General features: G+C 50.2%; 1 protein-coding gene across 3 annotated transcripts in view; it reads right to left on the bottom strand.

The window, feature by feature from the left end:
• Positions 1-5,846: 5,846 nt before the first annotated feature.
• The window catches only part of CD99 (CD99 molecule (Xg blood group)), a 21,176-nt gene continuing 5,341 nt past the window's right edge, over positions 5,847-21,681 (bottom strand). Inside the window, exons 4-10 of one of the 3 annotated variants that reach the window (XM_029929727.1) lie at positions 21,366-21,413; positions 20,893-20,961; positions 17,069-17,113; positions 15,343-15,399; positions 14,253-14,366; positions 9,241-9,291; positions 5,847-7,988 (exon numbers count right to left, since the gene is read on the bottom strand). In XM_029929727.1, coding sequence (XP_029785587.1) covers positions 7,963-7,988; positions 9,241-9,291; positions 14,253-14,366; positions 15,343-15,399; positions 17,069-17,113; positions 20,893-20,961; positions 21,366-21,413 — 410 coding nt within the window. In that variant the 3' untranslated portion in view covers positions 5,847-7,962. Of the gene's footprint in view, positions 7,989-9,240; positions 9,292-9,563; positions 10,245-11,028; positions 11,091-14,252; positions 14,367-15,342; positions 15,400-17,068; positions 17,114-20,892; positions 20,962-21,365; positions 21,414-21,681 lie in introns of those variants that run through there. The other 2 variants (XM_029929729.1, XM_029929728.1) reach the window with 2 other exon arrangements.

The following is a 21,681-nucleotide window of genomic DNA, read 5'->3' as shown; positions in this document are numbered from 1 at the left end:
TTGTGTTCTTCTCTATTTCCCACTGACATTAATGAAATAGCTCTGGAAAAAGTCTGAAAATCATAAAGCGTCAAGTTAAGCCTGTCCTGGGCCTGGTTGTGTGTCCGTTGGGTGTGTGTTGTGTCTGAGGTGACCTCTGCTCCGTCCTGAGGGACACGGTAGGTATTTGAGGACCAGGTGGCCTTTCTATACCCCCCTTGCCTCGAAGATGTGTTCGAGGTGACATCATTTGGAATAAGACGGATTATAGGACACCTGGGTGGCCTAGTCAGGTGAACATCCCACTTTGGTTCAGGTCATGATCCCGAAGCTCGTGGGTTTGAGCCCCACATCGGATGTGCTGACAGCTCAGAACCTGGAGCTGCTTCGGATTCGGGGTCTCCTTCTCTCTGTCCTTCCCCTGCTCATGCTCTATTTGTCTTTCTAAAATAAAAATTACCAAAAAAATTTTTTTAATAATAAAATATATAATAATGACCACTTGGAAGAATATATTTTTTGGGGGGGCGTGGGGGGTTATGCACCAGAAGCAGTGGATTGATTGATGACTGATGACTGACGGAGACCCGACGCACAAGGTGATGTTGGTTTCAGGAGGGGACGATGTCTTCCCAAGGATTCACGAGGGCCACCGGGGGGACCTTGTCTCCTGCGCAAGACAGGAGAAAACTCACGGTAAACGGCACTGTGCGTGCCGGTCAAGGAAGGACACGACCTTACCGATCACACTGTGCAAAACGGAGCACTTTCCTGCTCTTCCTGGAACTTGAATGTGTCTGGTGGTCCAGGTCATGCTTCCAAATGGGAATAACAAGTCACACACACGCACACACACACACACACACACACGAGTGTTAATAACTAATACATTGTGACACGTTGAGCTGCGTTCCCGTCTCCAAATTAACATGTTGGGAGTACTGTGCACGTGTCATTAGCTGAGGTCATTCCAGGCTAGCAGCGCCCCAAAGCAATAGGACCCGATTAGACGATGAGACCATGAAATCAAAACTGCAGACGCTGATGAAAAACACTGAGCCTTCGAGAACAGAGCGTCTCCCCCAACCAAACCTCTCTTTCTTCTGAATTCATGGCGCCCTAGCGAGGCCCCAGGCTTCCCAGCCGAACTACAGTTCCCAGAACCCTTTGCAGGCCACGACAGTCACGTGACCACGCTGGCCAATGGCGTGCCGCCTCTATTTCTAAGGCTGCAGGAAGGTTCTATAGGTCCGGCAAAGGAGCGCCTTTCTCAATGAAGAGCTTTGGGAGGGTATTCGGGGCGGGACTGTGGTGCCAGGACCCGGTTGTCCTGCCGGAGGACCTTCTCCTTGGTCCTGACCCTCAGACCCCACTGATACAGAGCACGAGGGTCCAGGGATGGAGGGAACGGTTGTGGGGCCTCAGCCCGGGGCGCGTCTAGCGAGGGTGGTGTGTGCACGTGACAGGGGACGTCCTGCGTCTTCGACGTTTTCCATGTTTGCCCGCGGATGCGGCTGTGGCCCTCAGATGCCCAGGCACCAAGGGCCACCTCCCTATTCAACTTGGCCCCGCCTGGGAACTTCCCAGGAGACCACAGAACGTTCCCGCGTGAAAGACGGACATGTCCTCACCCAGAGTAAGGAATTGACGCAAAAAAAACTACCCTCTATGGACCTACCAAGACCCCATACCCCCTCCTTCCAGCCAATCCCAGAAAAACGCGCCACCCCACCGCCAGGCACGAGTTCTCTGGCCCATTTTGTCCGGACCAGGGGACCTCGCCCGCCCAAGACGGCTCCCAATAGAGGCCTTTTACATTTATTTCCGATCTCGGTTTTCTGTACCGTCTCTGCGGCTTTACATTTGGTGCCAAAACCCGGGAGGAATCTTGCATCCCTAGCCTGTGTGGGGAGTCCTGGTGCCCCAAAGCGGGACGTCACCTCTCCAGCAAAGCGCACGGAGGGTGAGCCTGGACGTTAAATGCGTGCTGAATGCACGTGTGTGTGACTGTCTCTGTGGCCCCACCGGACCGGGTCCCGCAGAGTCTGATTGGGCCCCCACCTACGGTTCCGTGGTGACCTCGTATGACTCAGGGAAGAATGCGGGCCAGGTCCTGATCCGCGTCGGGGGTTTACACCGACCTGCCAAAGCGAGAGGCACCGAATTCTCCGAGAGGTGAGCGGCCAGACGGGCAAAACGAGTGTTTCCCCTTCCTACGTCTGTCTCGTTTCGTTCTGTGGTCTGCTCCCCGTCCACCGAGAGTCTAATGGGTTTCTACCTCAGTCTCCCCCCTCCCGGGGCCTCTGTCCATTGTCGCAGCTGCGCCAGAGGCATTCCGGGCCAATTTGGCCCCTGAGCCGGGTTGATGAAGGAAACGTTCTTAATCTCGTCTTGCTCTTCGTTCTGAAGCCAGAGTCTCAAACTTAGGGATGCCTGTTCTTGGCCTCCACGGGCCCAGGACTTAGACCATGGGAACAACCCGCTCTGGATTCGATCCAAAAACACCTCGGGGAGGTCTCCGCGCCCATTTCTGCCTGCTCGATAGTCCCCAGATCTCAAACGTAAATGCCTCATCTTACTTTCCACTGCGGTCTGGCCCCAATAGGAGTTAGATAACCAATCTCAATGGCTGCCTGAGGGGACCTTCACCTTTCAAGCGTGAACGGATCTGGACAATTTCTGTCGAAGGATGGCTGGATGGCCTGAGGTTCTATATATTCAGGCCTTCTGGGGTCTTTGCTCTCACCCCTCTGTTCCACGGGCTCCACAAGCCAAGTCCTCTTGGCCGGAACTCATCAACCCCCTACTCCAGAGGCTGAAACCTGTCCGTCACCTCCCTCCGACCCTCTGGAAACTCTGTCACTTCCCCCTCGCCGCCCTACTGGAAGACCCTATTCCCTCGGGTCAAACTGGACCTTAAATACCAACCATTGTTTCGCTCGCCCCCTCCCATTCTGGTAAATAATTAAAGGTTGAGCAACCGGGCTCTAGAAAGACCCTTAGAATCTAACTCGATAACGAACGTTGTGACCTCAAGTTTAACTTGTTTTTCAAGATTCTGTTAACGAACCCCGCCCTTTTAATAAGACCTGGCCGAGGCACCATCCAAGGTGAGGTTAAAGTCACCTAGCCCCTAGACACCTAGACATCTTAAGTATCTAACTGTGATTGGATCACTTTCAACGTTTGCGAAATCTCCAACCCCTCCCCCTCCAAACCGCTGTTCAGATCCTTTCGTTTCTGGGGCCCGTAGGGTTCTTCCGGCACTGGGCCCCCCACGTTGCCACGTTGGCCAAACCTCTGTAGCAAGCTGCCAGAGGAACCCCCACCGGGCCACTCACGTCCCCTGCGTTGGTCAGACAGCATTTCTCCAAACTCCGAGACACCTTAGCCATGGCCCCCACCCTCTCTCCCCAAGCCCTCTGGTCCTGTCCACCTATTTCAGGATGAACGCACAGGGGTGTCTCCGGGTCTCCGGGCTCAGCCACTAGGTCCCATCTCCCGCGCTGTCGCGTGTCTTTCCAAACAACTAGACCCCACAGTCCGAGAGGGCAGCCTGGCCTCCGCCCTCTGGCGGCAGCCGCCGAACTCACGGAGGAGGCGCTCAGACTGTCTAGCGCTGTGCTCCTTCCATCGCCTCTCTGCACTCTTGGGCCGTAAACCCCTGGCCCGCCTCGGTCCTTCTCGGGTTGAACTGTTCCACCTTCTCTATCGAAAGCCCCCACATCACCCCGTTGCCTTCCCCCACACTGAATCCAGCCACTCTCCTACTCTCCCATCTCCCAGCCCTCTCCACACCCCCCTGCCCCAACCGGCGGAAGCCCTCACTCCCCCGTGGTCTCTCCTTTTCGTTGATGGCAATTCTGTACTTGGACCTGAGGGCTGCCGACGGGCAGCCTATGCGGGGATAACTTTAACAGATATCACCGAGGTGCCCTCGCTCCCAAAAGGCGGATTCTAGCTCTTACCTGATTCTAGCCTGATCCAGGGCTTTCCAGCTCTCCAAGGGACAGCGCGTCACCATATATACGGACTCCAAATATGCGTTTCTTACTGCACCCACTCCCTCAACTCTGGCAGGAGTGAAGGTTCCTCACCACTAAGGGAACCCCAGGGATGAATGGCCCCCTCATCAGGAAGCTCTCAGAGGCACTCCAGCTCCCCAAGGAGGTGGCCATTGTTCCTGTTGGGACCACCCGTCCCGCACAGTCCCTGGGGCTCAAGGAAACTCACGGGCTCATCTGACGGCCCGAGGACCCACTAGTGGCCGTCCGCCAGCCCTATCGTGTTCCTATCTACCCCACATCGACGGGACTGTGAGCCAGCCCAGTATCTGCTCGGCTTTCTTCACGTTCTGAGAAACAGGTTTGGCTGGAGTTGCCCAGGCATGGGGTGTGTGTGTGTGTGTGTGTGTGTCCATGGTAATTGCTTTCTGTATTTGAGAAACAGAGATTTAAAAAAAAAAAAAAAAGATCTATTTCTATGTCTTCCTTGGAAAACCATCCCATTTTTCCTGAGTTTTCCAATGCCGACCAAGCTCCCCGGGTGCCCCTACGTGGAGGCGTTTGAAGTCGGAGCAATGTCGCTCAGGAATATCGGCAGAATAACCCCAAAGGGAAAAAAGCAAGGCCGACACTGAGTTAAGACACAGGAAGAACCGTAGGGCGGGTTACATCAGAGCGTATCCGAGAGTCCACGGGGTCCCACTGACTTCATCACGTGCGGCGAGACTAAACCAGAAACCCGTGTGATTATCCCCCAGGCCCCAAAGAGGTACTTAATACTGAGTCCGGAACATGCTGACAGGGTTTTACATGTATAGGGATGATTCCAGACATGCCTTTTAGGGGACCAAATATTTCAATGTAGAAAAATACCCCATAAAAGTGTTACAAGGAAATATGATGCGGTTTTTTAGAGGCTTTATTTTTAATTTTTTAAATATTTATTTTTGGGAGAGACTGAGCATGGACAAAGAGAGAGACACAGAATCCAAAGCAGGCTCCATGCTCTGAGCTGTCAGCACAGAGCCCTACGTGGGGCTCAAACTACGAACCAAGAGATCATGACCTGGTCGCCCAACTGACTAAGCCACCCAGGCACCCCGAAAATTTATTTTTAAGTAATCTTTACACAAATCATGGGGCTCCAACTCAGAACCCTGAGATCAAGAATCACATGCTCCACTGACTAAGCCAACCAGGCGCCTTGAGGATTAAAAAAAAAAAAAAAAGAGTCAATACGGTTGATGTTTTTCTAAGTAAAACAGCAGGTCCAGAAACCATTCATGGATTTCACTGCATAAAGTTAATCAAAATGAGTGGAGAAAACATCACATCACAGTTCAATGTTAAAAATAAACAATAAAGACTTAATTCCTACCTACTTCACAGCCAAAACAGCAGTACCTTTAATATGTAAAGAGTTCCCACAGATCAACAACAGGAACAATAACATATAAAATCGTGCAATGGGCATATTCAAATGGTTCGCCAGAAATGGAGAAGAAATGAATTTTCTAGACACACATTCCCAACCTCACCTGTGTTAAGAGATGTGGAAACTAAAACCATTGATTGGATACCACGTTCTGAACAAAGTTTCGCAAAGACCTTAAAGCCAGTAGGGTTGTTGGAGGATGTCTGAGACATCACTGAGAATATCATGAACTTGCACAACCCATATGGAAGAGAGTTAGGCAGTCCCCATAAACAATTTCACATACCTACGCCCTTCTGTCTAAGAAAACTGACCACAGGTATTTCTTTTTATGTCCGTGTGACCTTGACAGGAAGTGCATCAGGTGTGAACTTGAATCCACAAAGACGAGCACCCACCTTCCATAAAGAAAACAAGCCTCGTTAACATCTTGTTCACGTACACGTTTATTTATGAATGACTCATGGCTTCACATACCTTTTTAAAAAATACCCACGGTCCATTCTGCTCTTTAAGGAGACGTTTATGCTCATAGGATTGCAATGCTTCTAAAAACAGCAATGTTATTCACAGAGTTACAAAAATATTTTATGCAGTTTTTATTACTGTAAGGCTCGTTTGGGAAGAAGGTGGGTCCCTCTGTGTGTGTGCTCGGTAGCACGGGACCCAGCCATAGTGGGTAGCCCAGCCCTCAGCCCCGGACAACTGGTCCACCTGACACTTGAGATGCTTGTGTTAGGTCCTCTGAAATCCACACTGCCGTGTTCACTTCTGCACCTGCCGGAGCCATCGAGTACGGGGCAGGGCAAAGGAGCATCTAACAGGTGTTTGTCGAATGAATTAATGAGTGAATCTGATAAATCACCAGGGTCTCAATCATTTTTTTTTTACCATTCCATGAACCGAAAAGTCATCATACTGCCAGAGACAGGACAGTTAGAGGAAAACAGCCAGACCATGCCGTCCATCCCCAGAACATCAGAACTTCTGCACTTGAGGAGATTAATCCAACAGTCTCGATGTTGCCCCTCTGGGAGGTACATAAACGCATGCACACCAACACCTTTCCAGGGCGTACACAGCCTACATGCGGGGAGGGTTTCTCGATGCAGGAAAGTCATTGTTTATCTCGAGGAAGAATGAGCTCTCCAGTCATTTCAAGCTGTTAGAAAATTGGTCAGGACATCTCGGTGGTCACAAAGCAGTCCTACCCCAAGGTCAAAGGAAGCTTTCACATCAAAGCAGTTAAAACATTTTTAAAGATGTTACAGTTAACAAATTCCCACCACAAACAAACAAACACACACATGGAAGATTCACGGGAGTTATCTGATGCTGGGGAGTATCTGGATGCTGCAGGGGAGTATCTGAATAGGAGGCATCTACTATGGGAGATACAGAGGAGTATCTAACTGAGGGGAGTATCTGGATGTAGCACAGTACCTGATGGAGGGGAATATCTGATGCAGAGGAGTATCTGAATACAAAGTATCTAATGTAGGGGAGTATCTGGACACAAGGGAGTATGTGAATGCAAGGGACTATCTGGATACAAGGGAGTATCTGAATACAGAGAAGTATCTCATGCAGGGCAGTATCTGAAGTATGCACTATGGGTGAGTATTGGGATACAGGGGAGTATCTGTATGCGGGGAGTATCTGATGGAGGGGACTATCTGGATGCAGGGGAGTATCTGAATACATAGGACTATCTCCATGCAGAGGACTATCTCCATGCAGGGGAGTATCTGATGGAGGGGACTATCTGGATGCAGGGGAGTATCTGAATACATAGGACTATCTCCATGCAGGGGAGTATCTGAATGCAGAGGACTATCTCAATGCAGGGAAGTATCTGAATACAAAGGAATATCTCATGCAGGGGAGTATCTGGATGCTGAGAAGACGTTGTGCCTCATGTACCAAGACCAGTGGAGGGAAACAGGGAGAGAAACTGCAGGGCTACCCCTGGGTTGATCATTTGTCTCCCAGATCCCAGGAAAAGGACCACGTGGTCCTTGGCACTACTTTCCGCAGCCTTCACGAGTCACCCCGTGGCCATACAGTTAAGTAAAAAGTACTTGGTTCCTTATTTCTTTATTAGCCTGATCTGGAAAAATATTCTACCAAGTAAAGTAAATTTTGACCACATGTAACTTGCAAACCGGCTGGAGCTCCTGGTGGGACAGGGAAAGGGGGGACTTCAGTGGGGTCGGGATTAAACGACTTAGTGATGGACTTTGGGGTTTTCACACATGGCGGGGAACCCTCTAGCGGTCCCGGGGGAGCTGCGTGGTCAAGTCCCCTGAACGCACATGTGGTGCTAGTCAGCCTCATCTCCCCAGCGCGGCGCCAACAGGCAAACACACAGGTCAAGCTGAACAAGACAGAGGGTCCGTGTGAGCTGAGGCGTGGGCAGGGTGGGGCTGGGTGCCCACGTCGGGCCGGCTCTGCCCTGGGGCACAGGTGTGTGGGGAAGACTCAGCAAGGGTGCGCTGGACTCCTGCTGGGAGCACCGGGGCTGCTTTCCACACTGCAGAGCGTCTATTTCTCCAGAAGGGAGTGCTGAGCTGCAAAGAGAGAACGAGACAGAAAAAAAAGAGTTTGCAAGGCAGTCTTGGCTTATCCGTGCCTATCTGCTTCTTGATCCCTCCGAAGCAGGTGCCTCTGTGTCTATACACTATACACACCCCTGAAACACACCGTCAACAGCAAAGACCGATCCTGATGTGCTTGAAATACAAATTTCAACCAAGTTTATGCTACAATCAACTCTAGCAAAAAAACAAAGAAAGCTACAAAAAAAAACCTTGCAGAAAAGACTAGAAACATGAGAAGGCATTTTTTTTTAATTTTTTAAATATTAAAAAAAAATTTTGTTTTTGAGACAGAGAGAGAGAGAGAGAGAGAGTAGAGGAGAGGCAGAGAGAGAGGGAGACACAGAATCCGAAGCAGCTCCAGGCTCTGAGCTGTCAGCACAGAGCCCGACACGGGGCTCGAACTCACGGACCGTGAGATCATGACCTGAGCCGAAGTCGGACGCTTAACCGACTGAGCCACCCAGGCGCCCCAAGAAAGCATTTTCCACCGGCAACTTCTCTGAGACGCCGCAGACCATCTCTGATCCACCTAATTTCACAATGCATCATTTTCTTAACCAGGCTTGGTGGTTTTTATGATTTTAGAAAATGACTTAGCTAAGATTCCTGTTGCCCGTTCTTTCATGCTTTACCAGTGTATGGTGCCTGGGTGGCTCAGTCGGTTAAGTGTCCAACTTCGGCTCAGGTCATGGTCTCACGGTTTGTGGGTTCGAGCCCCGCGTCGGGCTCTGTGCTGACAGCTCAGGGCCTGGAGCCTGCTTCAGAGTCTGTGACTCCCTCTGTCTCTGACCCTCCCCGCTCATGCTCTCTCTCTCTCAAAACTAAATATTTAAACATTTTTTAAAAAGTCCCCTTGACCTGTTTCTGCACCAGGTTTGGAGAATTCTGCACAAGGCACTGTTACCCACACTCGTGTGTCAGAAGAACTCTGACCCCCGCTGCCCATCGCGGGCTGACGTCCCGGCTTTGAATTAACGGGGAGGGAGGGAGGCACCGGGAAAAGCATCATAATCGATATGTAAACACCGTCTCAGACGAAAGCGGGTGTGATCTGAAGCCTGCAGCCCCGCCCAGTTTACACTCTGTCCCCTGATCCAACGTCGGGGAAGCCACAGGGGCGTAAAGGACACCATGCAAGGCTCCCCAGGACCAGGGGAGGCCGGGCAGAGTCGGGGGACGGGGACGGGACAGGACCCAGAGAGGCCAGCGGCTGGTGGCTCACCGGGTTGGTCCGAGCTCTGCTGGTGTTTGGTGCTGGGGTCACCTTGGTCGGCTGAAAAGAAGCAGAAAAGACGCTCATGAAAGATGAGTCAGCCCCCACGTCCCATCCCCTCCCCCACCTCAGAGGTCTGCGTCTTCTCCGTCATTTTTGTGACTTTACAAATTTCTATTTCTACGCTTCGAAGCCAACACGGCCAGGCTCACAATATGCCCCCCACCTGGAACCCCCAGAACCCTCTGGAACCCTCTGGAACCCCCCGGAACCCTCCGGAACCCACCGGAAATATCCAGCCCAAACCAACAGAATTCCACACACATCACAGCTTTGCAGGCAAAAAGCATTTATTTGTTCACGGGGGCCTGAGGGGACACACCGGGCCACACACGGACCGCTCACGCTGGGGGTGCATGTGCCAGAACCCCATGCCATGCGTCCCCGGCACCAGAGGCCGACCCGTGTCGGAGCAGAACCGCCAGGCTGGTGGCCCCGGGCCGCACGTCCGGCCGCGTGCAGGGAACACCCAGACTCGGAGGAGGGAGACTTCAGCTCCTGCCAGGACGCGGGCTTGGCAGATGGTCTGAAGGCACTGCCGGAGGGGCCGCGGGCTGGACGCCGCGTGGCAGAGGCAGCTGTGTCCTCTCTGGGAGCAGGGGGTGCATCCTGCTCCCTAAAACCCGCACGCACTGGGTGGGTGAGGGTTGCAGCAGAAATGTGGCCCCTTCGGTGCTGCTGGGTGGGATTCAGATGCGGCTGTGTCACCTCCCGGGTCCTGCCGGCTGCCAACGCGATTCCCCGGGGATCCATGCGGCCGCCGTCACCTCCAGAATCGGAGGGGCTGCCTGTCGCCGTCGAAGCCATTAGAGGAAGCGCAGCTTTGGCGGCCACGCCCGGGACTGTTTCTAGAACCCAGACCCCGCCCCGGGGCGGCTCTGGGGAGCACGGCCCAGCACGGAGGACCTCCTTCTTGGGGCCACACGGACGCTCCACTCAGACCGTCCCTTGCCCTGTGCAAACGGAGAAACAAGCCTCATATATAAGAAGCCAGAAACCTGCAGACGTGGCCGCTGATGAGCTCGTGGGGGGCTGACCGGACCCACGAGACGGGCTGCGACGGACCCAGGTCCGTCCTCACGGGCCGCCCTGCTGACCCAAAACCTGCCAGAGTCTCAGCCCCGGGACCAACGCTCCGCCGCATCTCGGCCCAAGTCGGAAATAGGAAACCGAGGTCAGAAACAGAACCCTGAGTTGACGCCAAAGGAAAGGAGGTGTGGACACGTGGCCAACGCAAGAACCACCTCACGTTCACGGAAACAGGCACGTCGGCCAGTTCCCGTCCTTCCGGACTGACGCGGAGATCCTAACATCCCGACATTGTCACGCTGTCCCTCAGTACGATGGTTTTTTCCTATCCCCTCCTGCCCCGGGGAAGGGGGACATTCACCCATTTCACAGACACTGGTCACAGACACAGCTGGAAACCACGTCGTCGGACCCAGAGGGGACGATGCAGCAGAAACCCCGGAAGGTGCAAAGTCAGAGGTTACAAGACGCACAGAGAGGCGGAACACGGACGGGCCGGCCAGCCCGAGTCACTCACAACAGGAACCTGGCGGCCGGCGCCCGGAGGGTGCATTTCAGCCCACCCCTCACGCTCCCACCTACGCGTCAGCAGAACGGAATAAGTAACAGTACGAGCTTCCCAGCACGCGGAAGGGAGCAAAGAGTCTGGCTGCAAGCACACGGTCACGGGAAAGCGCCGGGTCCCGCGTCTCACACACAAGCACTGACCGCACGGGACCGTCTTCGAGCCCGCGCCGGGTTTCCCGCTCCTGCCTACATCCCTGGCTCATCTGAAACGACACGGAGAAAAAGGAAAAACAAAGAGCAAAACATGGACGGACGCTGTTGGGCTGGGAACTAGAGCACAGGCTGCCGACTTCTCTTCCCCAGCGATGCTCACACAGCAGAGAGCGACGGGATGCTCGAATCTGAGACAAAGCCACACTCCAGGAGGAGAGGGGGGAGGGGCAGGGAGGAGGCAGAGACAAGGGAGGGACACCCGGCGCTCGCTCCAGCCATGCCTCACGCATCTGCTACTGAGGCGGGATCACGGAAACACCAGGCGGAAGGAAGTGTCCACGAGCAACGAGAATCAGCCGGCACGTATGCGGAAGACAGCACTGTGCATGCAAAGCTCACACTCCGCGCGGGTCGCTGTTCAGACCAGCACAGCGAAGCAGAGAGACGCACATCGACCACGAGCCCACATCCTGGAACGCCTCTAACACGCCAGCACGCACCGTTTGGAGGAAAACCACATGGCACTCTTAGGAGCACGTCCAAATCTCCACGACCAAAGAACAGATCGACCAAATTCCATCGGCCGTGGATAGTTTTCTGGGCATCAGCGCAGAACGTGACACTCAAAAGGAACTTAAATAAATCGATATCGGGGCGCCTGGGGGGCTCCGTTGGTTGAGCATCCGACTTCAGCTCAGGTCATGATCTCACGGTTTGTGAGTCTGAGCCCCGTGTCGGGCTCTGTGCTGACAGCTCAGAGCCTGGAGTCTGTTCCCGATTCTGTGTGTGTGTCTCTCTCTCTCTGTTCCTCCTCCGTTCACGCTCCATCTCTCTCTCACTCAAAAATAAATAAATGTTAAAAAAAAGGTTTAACTAAATTGGTATCAAGACTGCTCGTATGTGATCAACGCACGCCCACATCGAGGGAACACCTCAGTTTGCACCCACGTGGTCAGGACTGACCTTCATGCAGATTCAAGAGACACGAGAAAATCCAATGCAATGACAAAGTCCTGGAAAGTCACACTTCCTATCAACAGCCACAAACCAAGCTGCTTCTTCAACCACTGGGTCACACTGTGGCCACACCCTTGTGAAATGTCCAAACCCACAGTGACATCTGGGTACGCCCTTCTTTAAGCAGCCCTCCCATTAAGAAAACCCGTAACGGCCTTGCACAGACCCCCGAAACGTCCAGGGTCTTGCGGGCCCGATGCCTCTATCCACCGTTTCAATTCTATCTGTTCATAAAAACGCATCACTGAGACCAAACAGAAGTCCATCCCATAACACGGGTTAAAACACCAGAATGTCTATTCAGACTCAGAAAAGAAACTCGTCTGCGTTAACATTTCGCAGTTTATAGAAAAATAACACCTAATTTTCTTTGCCATGACACGGGGCATTTTATGGCCACAGACAAAATCAGAACCACCAGCTGCCTTCCCTTACACTTTGCCTCTTTTCTTTGCTTTTTTTTTTTTTTGCCTTTTTCTTTGTGCATCTACATCAGCTAAGATCACGAACACCATAAAAACCAGAAAGCAAATCAAAGTTGTGCAGTCACCACCAAGACTAATGTGGCTCATGCGGACTGCAACACCGGACGACCTTCTTGGGAAACGAATTTAGCTAGCTCTTCACTAGCACACGCTGATATGCGGACTTCCTGCAGCCCATTCTTTAGGAAACGGTACGTTTACTTTTGAAAATTGTAAATTCAACTATTTTGACCTGGGGAGATTTAGATTTTCATGCCCTGCAATGACCAGAATGTTCCAAGACCCAGGCATGGGGTGCGGAAGGATGGAGAACACGTAGTTTCCCAAGGTCCTGATCCCATTCCAAATACTGGACAACATCAAGTCCATGAACATTCTTGGGTAGTAGCCCACATCCCTGTGCTTTGGCATATGGAGGTCGAGTGGCACTCCAACAGCCACACAAGGTGACAGAAATGCTTTGGGACACCAGAATCTGACGGGATTTGGAAACCCGGTTTGGATTTGAAGACCACCTACAGTTTTTCAGAAAATGGTTGTGCCTGCACTTTTCATTCATTCTTCCCTAGCGGGCGTGCCTTCCTCCGCTCCTGGCTGAGCATCTTCACAGACTGGGGCAGAAGTGAAGTTGAAATGGAAACACGGACTCATGGCCCCCGAATCCCCACCCATTTGGCCTCTCTGCTGTTGGCTTTCCCTCTCTCCTTTCTTCCTCATCACACAACTTTCAAGCATACTTCCGTGGCCATGTGTCCCTTGGGGCATATTGTTGATTTGGCCATCAATCCATTCAGGCACATCCTTGACCTTGGCCACTTGGGCACGTCTTTGACCTTGGCCATCCATCCATTTAGGTGTGTCCTTGACCTTGGCCAACTATCTACTGGGTATGTCCTTGACCTTAGCCATCTATCTACTGGGCGTGTCCTTGACCTTGGCCATCTGTCCACTTGGGCGTGTCCTTGACCTTGGCCATCTGTCCACCTGGGCACGTCCTTGACCTTGGCCATCTCACCATTTGGGCGTGTCCTTGATCTTGGCCATCTGTCCACTTAGGCACGCCCTTGACCTTGGCCATCTATCTACTGGGTATGTCCTTGATCTTGGGCACCTGTCCACTTGGGCGTGTCCTTGACCTTGGCCATCTATCTACCTGGGCATCTCCTTGACCTTGGCCATCTCTCCATTTGGGCATCCTGGATGTTTAACATTCAGGCAACCCAACACAGTTTCCCGAACAGCCCTGATGGAAGGCACCCCGTCACATGTGGTAGACAGACATGATCAGGCACCCTTCCCCTTCGCGGCAAGAAGAGGGTATATATACATAGAGTCTGTGTCAGCGATTCTAAGTAATGCCGAACAAACGTTTCTAAGTCCTACCATGTCTTCAACCAGCCCGTCAAGACTTTCACACACAACCTTATGCCTCCTCACAAAGGCCCTGTGGGGTGCAGACAATCATCTCCCTGTTTCACAGGCGGAAAACCCCCAAAGAGCACGGTGGTTAGAGATTTGCAAAATTTACAAGTCCACACGGGCAGCACTGGCACAGAAGCGACAAAGTCTGATCGCAGGCTTGCAACGAGTTCCAGAACGATCCGCCGCCTCACACGTGTCTCATGCCAACCAGACGTCGTTTAGTTTTAAGAAAGCGCAGATTTCCAGTGAGTCAGACACACAAAAACGGAAGCAGCTGCGGAACCTTACCGTTTTCCTTGAAGCAGAGTTTTTTCTTCTGGTAGGCAATAAAGCTAGAAATCGCCCCAGCCACGGCCATCACGACCGCCCCGATGATGCCAGGGATGACCCCGGGGGAGTCAGCTGTGGGAAGAGGCAGAAGGGCACCGTCACTGGGGACCCTGTGACCACACGGTGACCATGGAGGAAAGCGCACGCCTCGCCCCTGCCCAACCCCCACCTCCAGTCAACTTGTAGGGCACGAAGGTCCAACCAAACTGCTCCCCGAAGCTCCCGTCTGGAAACCGAATTTGTTGGACTACGTGCGCCGTTTTGGAGGTAGTAAGTGGCTTCCAGTAGACACACAGCCTGAGTCCTCCCCATCCCTAAGGCCAGAGCGGGGGTCCCAACAGTTCAACGTGGCAAGTCTCGGGTGAGGCCAGACGCCCACCATGCCTGGTGCCCCTCTGGGACCAGTCAGAGACCGTGTGGCATCACGGTCTTCATAAATTTTCCGAAAACCAAAGCCGCTGAGACCCTCTGTGACATCCATCTGGATGACCAGGACTCTGTTCCCTGTTCCCGTGCACACTCAGTAACTCCCAAAGCACCTGGTTCTGCACCACGTCGACAGCTACCCATTTGGTACCAAGATGGGTGCCCCAGACGCCCGGCTTCGTGAGTCAAGGCACAATGGTGCAGTGGTTAGCGCTGTCTGCCTGACCGGGCTGAGTGGTGCCCACAGAGCGGGGAAGACATTCCTCGTGGGTGTGTCTGCACGGGCGTTCTCAGAGAAGTCACCACTGAACCTACAGCCTGAGGCAGGGGGCCACACCCACGAGGATGGGCACCAGCCAACCTGTAGACGTCTACACTCTGCAGAGCGGAGGGGACCCCATGGTCTGCAGCCCTCGCACACGGGCATTCCTGCCGGTACCACACTGTGGAGTCTCCAAAGGAGCGTCCACCGGCTCTTCGAACTCAGCGCTCGGGCCGTGTGCGGCACACCCCAACACGGAGCTTTGATCCAGCGCTAAGGGGTGGCCTTGAGCACCGCCTTCCACGTTTCCTCACCGGCACAGAGAATCATGTCAAGGCGCCAGAGACAAGGTGTACATACCCTGCTCCTCCCCATCGGGCCTCTGGCCGCCGCCTCCACCGCCGCCACCGCCGCCGCCTACAAGGGAGAAACAAGGCAGACTTTTGGTAGAGAGAGACTCACTCCAAGGAACCACTCCTGGGACCTCGAGGCGGGAAGGGAACTGAGAAATGACCCGTCCTTTCCCGTTGTTCAGTGGGGCTGTCCCTGCTTGCCTAAAGGTACCTTCTGAATCGCCCCCATGGACCTGACACCCCTGCTCAGCTCCGGACTCCAGCCACCCCTCCCACGGTGGCCTCTGGGAGACACAGTGACGCCCAGTGGCCTCAGGGATTCTGACCCCTGTCACTGGGCTCAGCAGGAACCCCAGCCAGGGCTTTGCAGCCCACTGAGACCCGGCCTGTGGCTGTAAAGATCTTCCTGTGGGCTCCCTGGAAATGACCAGGTGACCCTTGAACAACCCCAGGGGATTAGACCAGTCAATCCCTGTACGGTTCAAAATCCACGTACAGGGTCTCCTGGGCGGCTCAGTCGGTTCAGTGTCCAACCCTGGCTTTCGGCTCAGGTCATGATCTTATGTTTCCTGAGACTGAGCTCCAAGTTCGGCTCTGCGCTGACAGCACAGGGCCTGCTTGGGAGTCTCTCTCTCTCACAATGGGTGCATAAAATTAAGAAGACAAGAAAACCCGCGTACAATTTTTGGTTTCCCAGAAACCTCCGTACGAAGAGCCTACTGTGGACGGGAAGGCTGAGCGACGGCGAGCACCGTCGAGAACGCCTACATTCTGCGTTCTATGCGTTACGCACCGTGTTCTTACAGCAAGGTGAGCAAGAGGAAAGACACCGCAATTAAGAAAACGGTCGCCCAGAGAAAGGACGCTTGCAGGACCGGGCTGTATTTATTGAAATCAATGCACGTGTGAGTGGACCCGCCGAGACGGAACCTGTGTTGTTCTACGGTCAACGGTAAGTAAGTGAACATTAGGACCACGTACGTGTAAATATAACCAACACGTATAAACATGTTCTACTTCCTGTAAACACATATGTTACTCTCTCTACTTCATACTAGTGTTTGTGCTTATTTATGGAATATGCATTATATTTAACAACTGTGTTGGACCCTAGTCCAACCGAAGATTTTAAAGAGACAGGCAGAGGGCTGGTTCAGTCATTGGAGCATCCAACTTGCGCTCAGGTCATGATCTCGCAGTTCGTGGGTTCGAACCCCGCGCTGGGCTCTGCGCTGACCGCTCAGAGCCTGGAGCTGCTTGGGATTCTGTGTCTCCCTCTCTCTCTGACCCTCCACTGCTCTCGCTTTCTCTCTCAGAGACTAAGTAAATTTTAAAAATTAAAAAAAAAACAGAGAGGTGGAAAAATGTGCTTTTCTAGTTGTCAGGTTGAGAACAGGACACCTGACTTCACCTTCAGGGCTTTCGTTTCTACGGTTCTTTAAACAATCTGTGTCATTGGGACACCAAACCGCGTCCAAGAAAACAGGTGACTGTGGCATCTCTGTATATAACGTAGTGCACGGTTGCCTGAACTGTTCACACAGTTCCTGGGGACCAGGGTCCATGGGGCACGTCTCACCGTCCACACCTTTGATGTCTCTGCAAATGGCGGAGTTCTGGAAGAAGTCTCCCAGCAGCTGACTGATTTCACAGAGAGCTGAGTCCTTAGATTCCACCATGACTGTACACAACAGTGAGCAAAAGGGACGAGAGAGAAGCAGCTGTCATTTTACCTGCATTGGAAGTTCCGTCCAGGAGATCGGAATCCGAAAAGCCACCTAGGAGAGAAAGACACAGTGTCATGCGCCATCCTGGGACCGTCACAGCGGTCTTGACATCTTGGAATGAAAGAAATCACCATGAGGACCCAAAGCAGAGCAGCGGCAGGGGGAACGCAAAAGGGATTCTGCTTTATGGAAGAAATGTCTCAAGTACGCAATTACGATTTAATTCCCAATTCTATTTTAAACTTCTAAAGTTAGTCTTCCCAAAACCTCAGCTACCGAGCCTGAAAAATATACCAAAAGGAATGGAAAGCATAGACCAATCTTCTGGACAAACATAAATGACAGGGTCCCAAAGGCATCTTACTAATGGCCCTAAGTTTTCACTCTCTCCATGACGGGGGGGGGGCATGTTTTGCTCACGTCCTGACTCTGGGCTCAGCCACGTGACTGAGTTTGGACAACGGTAAGTTGGCAAAATGGAAGCCAAGTCAATATTTTAAAGTAGCTTCCATTGGGGTTGACAGTGTTGTCCATGGAGAGGGGCTCACAGAAACGAGTGGCAGGGTGGACCCAGGCATGCCAGCTGAGGTCACCAGACAAACCAACCCCAGAAGACCCACCCACTGACCACATACCGAGATCTGCCATGAAACAGAACGATTTAAAAAATTTTAAGGGACACTGCGTTCGGGGATAGTTTGTTACGTAGCAATAGCTAGCTGATACACATTCAGTGGAATGCATCAGTTCCATGAAACCTATCACGACAAAGTACAGTTTCTTCCACAAAGCCAAGGACATCCTTCAGTACACAGTGTCATACTCATGTGTTAAAAGGAAAAAAAATTTGACCACGTGCACTGGCAGGCACGTGGCCCTGATTAAAAGTCCGTATGTCCTGGGTTTTCTAGCCAAGGCAAATAGACTGAAATACAAGAGAAAGGAAACTGAAAATACAAAGATAAAAGTAGCAAATATATACCTATATGATTAAGAAATCATTTGCAAGTGATGACAGTCTTTTCATAAAAGCTAAAGAGTAAGGCAAAATTATTAGCAGGTAATAAAGATTCGTCATTACGTGGCTAGTGAGGAATGATGTAGAAAATTCATTACAGAAATGAGTCCAAAAATAACGGGCCTAAATGTGTCCACAGAAACAAATAAAAACAGGGGAAAGCAATTTAAAAATACATTTATGGGAATAATACTGAGGGGGGAAAAAAGTACAGAAAACGGAGCCCAAAGCAAAAAGGTCAATTTTGCAAATGGTCTTCACTCTCCAAATTAATTTTTCGTTGGAAACAATTCAAATGAAAATCAAAGGAGAATTTTATTTCTCCCGAGAGGGATGGGGGACAATGGCTTAATGATTCTGAAGTGAAGAGGAAAAAACAAATAGCCACAAAGCAGGGAAGCCATCCAAGCCATAAAGATAGGACAGGGAAACACACACACACACACACACACACACACACACACACACACACACACAGTCTCACTTGCCAAGAAAAACACTGTTAAAAATACCCAATGGTGAAAATACACGCAGAAATGTTCTCCTAATAAATGAGTGAAAATATCTGGAAGTGATTAAGTGAGCTTCTCCATCCTCAAGGAAACGCTGCCCACCCCAAATCACAATACCGCCCAGAGACGCTAGCAGCCGACGCACGAAAGAAAAACCGCCAGTGGCCAACAGACACCCGGAATTTATTTTTCATTTCAGAAGCAAAGATGTGAGATTCCAGCCATGTAGCCTTTCACACCATACGTCTGCCACGCGTTTTTGGGTGACAGTGATTCGTCTCGGAGACGGTGCACAGAAGGCATGCACACTGGCACGCACCGCTAGACGGCGGTAAAGGGGTATGATTTTAAGAAGCATCAAACGCCATAGCACAGCGACCTAAAGAGTTTTCGCCCACAATCTAAGGAGTAGAGAGGAAAAGGGATGAAATTGTCTGAAGTTTGCTCTAAGACTCGTAATTCTCCAGGATCCACAGAAACGCAGTGTTTTTGGCATTAAGGATTAGTGACCACAGTAGGAATGCCATTAAAAGTCAGACGGTAAAAATGACCACATGGCATGAAACATTAATGAAATAGTAATAAGCACAAAATAAGGTTCAGAGAGGACGAACACAAGACTGACATTTATACTTAGAATTCTGTTCATTTAAATTTAAGTGTGTGGAGGCGCCTGCGGGGCTGAGGATGGTGAGCGTCCGACTCCTCATTTTAGGTCTGGTCATGATCCCGTGGCTTGTGAGGTTGAGCCCTGAGCCGGACTCTGAGCTGACAGCATGGACCTGCCTGGGGTTCTCTCTCTCTCTCTCTTTCTCTCTCTCAAAATAAATAAATTAACTTTAAAAAATTAATTCATATGTAAAATCCTGGGGAAGCACACCTACCAAAATGTTGATGGTGGTACAACATGGAGAATATTTATACTTGTATTGGGTTAAAAATTAAACAAACATGAAGTAAAACAAAGTACAGTAAAATAAGGTAAAATAAAATAAAGTACAGCAAAATAAAGCAGAAAATAAGGTAAAGCAAAATAAAAGATAAAATACAGTACAATAGAGCAAAATAAAGATATAATATAAAATTAAATTCAGTAAAAGAAATCAGAATAAAGTGTAAATCAAAGTAAAATATAAAATAAAATACAATAAAATAAAACAAAGCACAAAATAAAATAAAGTAAAATAAAATATAAAATAAAAATTAAAAAGGAAAAAAATACAAAATAAAATGAAATACAGTAAAATAAGCAAAATAAAATAAAATATACTAAAATAAAGCAAAATAAAATAAAATGCAAATAAAAAGAAATACAGTAAAATAAACAAAATAAAATATAAAATAAAGGAAATATAAAAAAATAAAATGCAGTAAAACAAAATATAAAAATACAAAATAAAATAAAGCAAAATACGATAAAAAATAAAACACAGTAAAATGAAATAAAACAACATAAAATAAAGCAAAATAAAATAAATGCAAATAAAAGGAAATACAGCAAAATAAAGCTCAAAATAAAGGAAAATAAAATACAAAATGAGTACAGTAAAATAAGCAAAATAAAATGAAATATAAAATAAAGTAAAATAAAATAAAATATACTAAAATAAACCAAAATAAAATAAAATGCAAATAAAAAGAAATACAGAAAATAAACAAAATAAAATATAAAATAAAGTAAAACGAAAAAAAAATATAAAACAAAATACAAAATAAGACAAAGCTAAATACGATGAAAAATAAAATACACAGTAAAATGAAATAAAAAATATAAAATAAAGCAAAATAAAATAAAATGTAAAATTAAATATATATATTATGTAAATTTTACATAATTTGTTAATTAATAAACAAATCTAAAGCCAGAAACCCACTAAGAATCTGAGGTCTCAACAGTCACTCAATTCACACAACAGGAGCTGATCAGATTACTCCAAGTGCACTGGGATGTGTCAGAAAGAAGCAAAAATACTTTTAAAAAAACCACAGGGGCTTCTCTAGACGGAAAACACCAGCTGATACTTTTCTCCAAACCCATTCTGCAGATTTGAAGTCTTACAGTGCATTTTTGAAAGGGTCCATTCAACACCTGGAGGTAAAACCCAGCAACCCAGAAGTCAAAAATGCAAGCCCGAAACTTCTTTTCGACAACCGTTTCCCGCTCCCGGAGCCCTGGAGGGACCCTGCCCGGAGCGCCCACGTGAAGCCCACCCACCCTGAAATCAGCCCGTCTCGCTGGAGGGACGCCCACTGCCCTGGGTGAGAAACGCCCCGCAGCCCTGACGGGGAGAGAGTCTTACCAGCAGATTCAGGCTGCTTGGGGTCTGGGTTAGGCTTCGGTTTGGGGGGCTTGGGTGGGCCTGGGTCATCTGGTGGTAAAACAAAAGGATTGCATTTACGAGCACGTTGTGGTCAGAATAAACACAAAACACAAAACACACACACAAAAGAAAGAAAAGAACCCAAAATGCGTGCGGACCCGTCCACCAAGCCCTACGGGGCCTTTCAATACGGCGGCCACAAGCAAGGCGGGGCCGTTTGCGAGCGGCTTCACGGGTCACATGACTGACCTTACGTCATCCCCGAGACAGAACGCTCACGTTAAAAATGCAAGCAGCGCCTCCAAGTGCAAACCAGAAACCCAAAGGCAACACCAAACAACGACACCCTATTCCCAACGCGTTGGAGGCAAGAGCTCATTCTTGCTTCCGAGACCCCAGGGGCCGCTCGGAAGCAAAGGCGGCCGGACGGGAGACTTACGAAGGGTACTTACTGCTTCCTCCCCCACCGACGGCGTCTTCCAAACTGAAGTCTAAATCGTCTGCAAGGGAAACGCGTCATTGACCCCGAGGCCCCGGGGAGGAATTCAGCTCCGGAAGCTGCCTCCCCCACCTCCAAACGGCTTTCCGAACACCAGGGTGGCCGAGGTCAGAACAGAAGGGATGCGTTCCTGACCTCTCATGAAAACAAGACACAAACTAAAGGCCCCCAGAATGGAACGCCCAAGTAAAATAAAGTAAAATAAACTAAAATAATACAGCAACATAAAGCACAAAATAAAATAAAGCACATTGAAAGATAAAATAATA

The sequence above is a fragment of the Suricata suricatta genome, chromosome X (assembly GCF_006229205.1).
Source record: "Suricata suricatta isolate VVHF042 chromosome X, meerkat_22Aug2017_6uvM2_HiC, whole genome shotgun sequence".
Classification (NCBI taxonomy): domain Eukaryota; kingdom Metazoa; phylum Chordata; class Mammalia; order Carnivora; family Herpestidae; genus Suricata; species Suricata suricatta.
The sequence above is the reverse complement of the archived record's forward strand: the minus strand, read 5'-3'. Positions and strand labels throughout refer to the sequence as shown.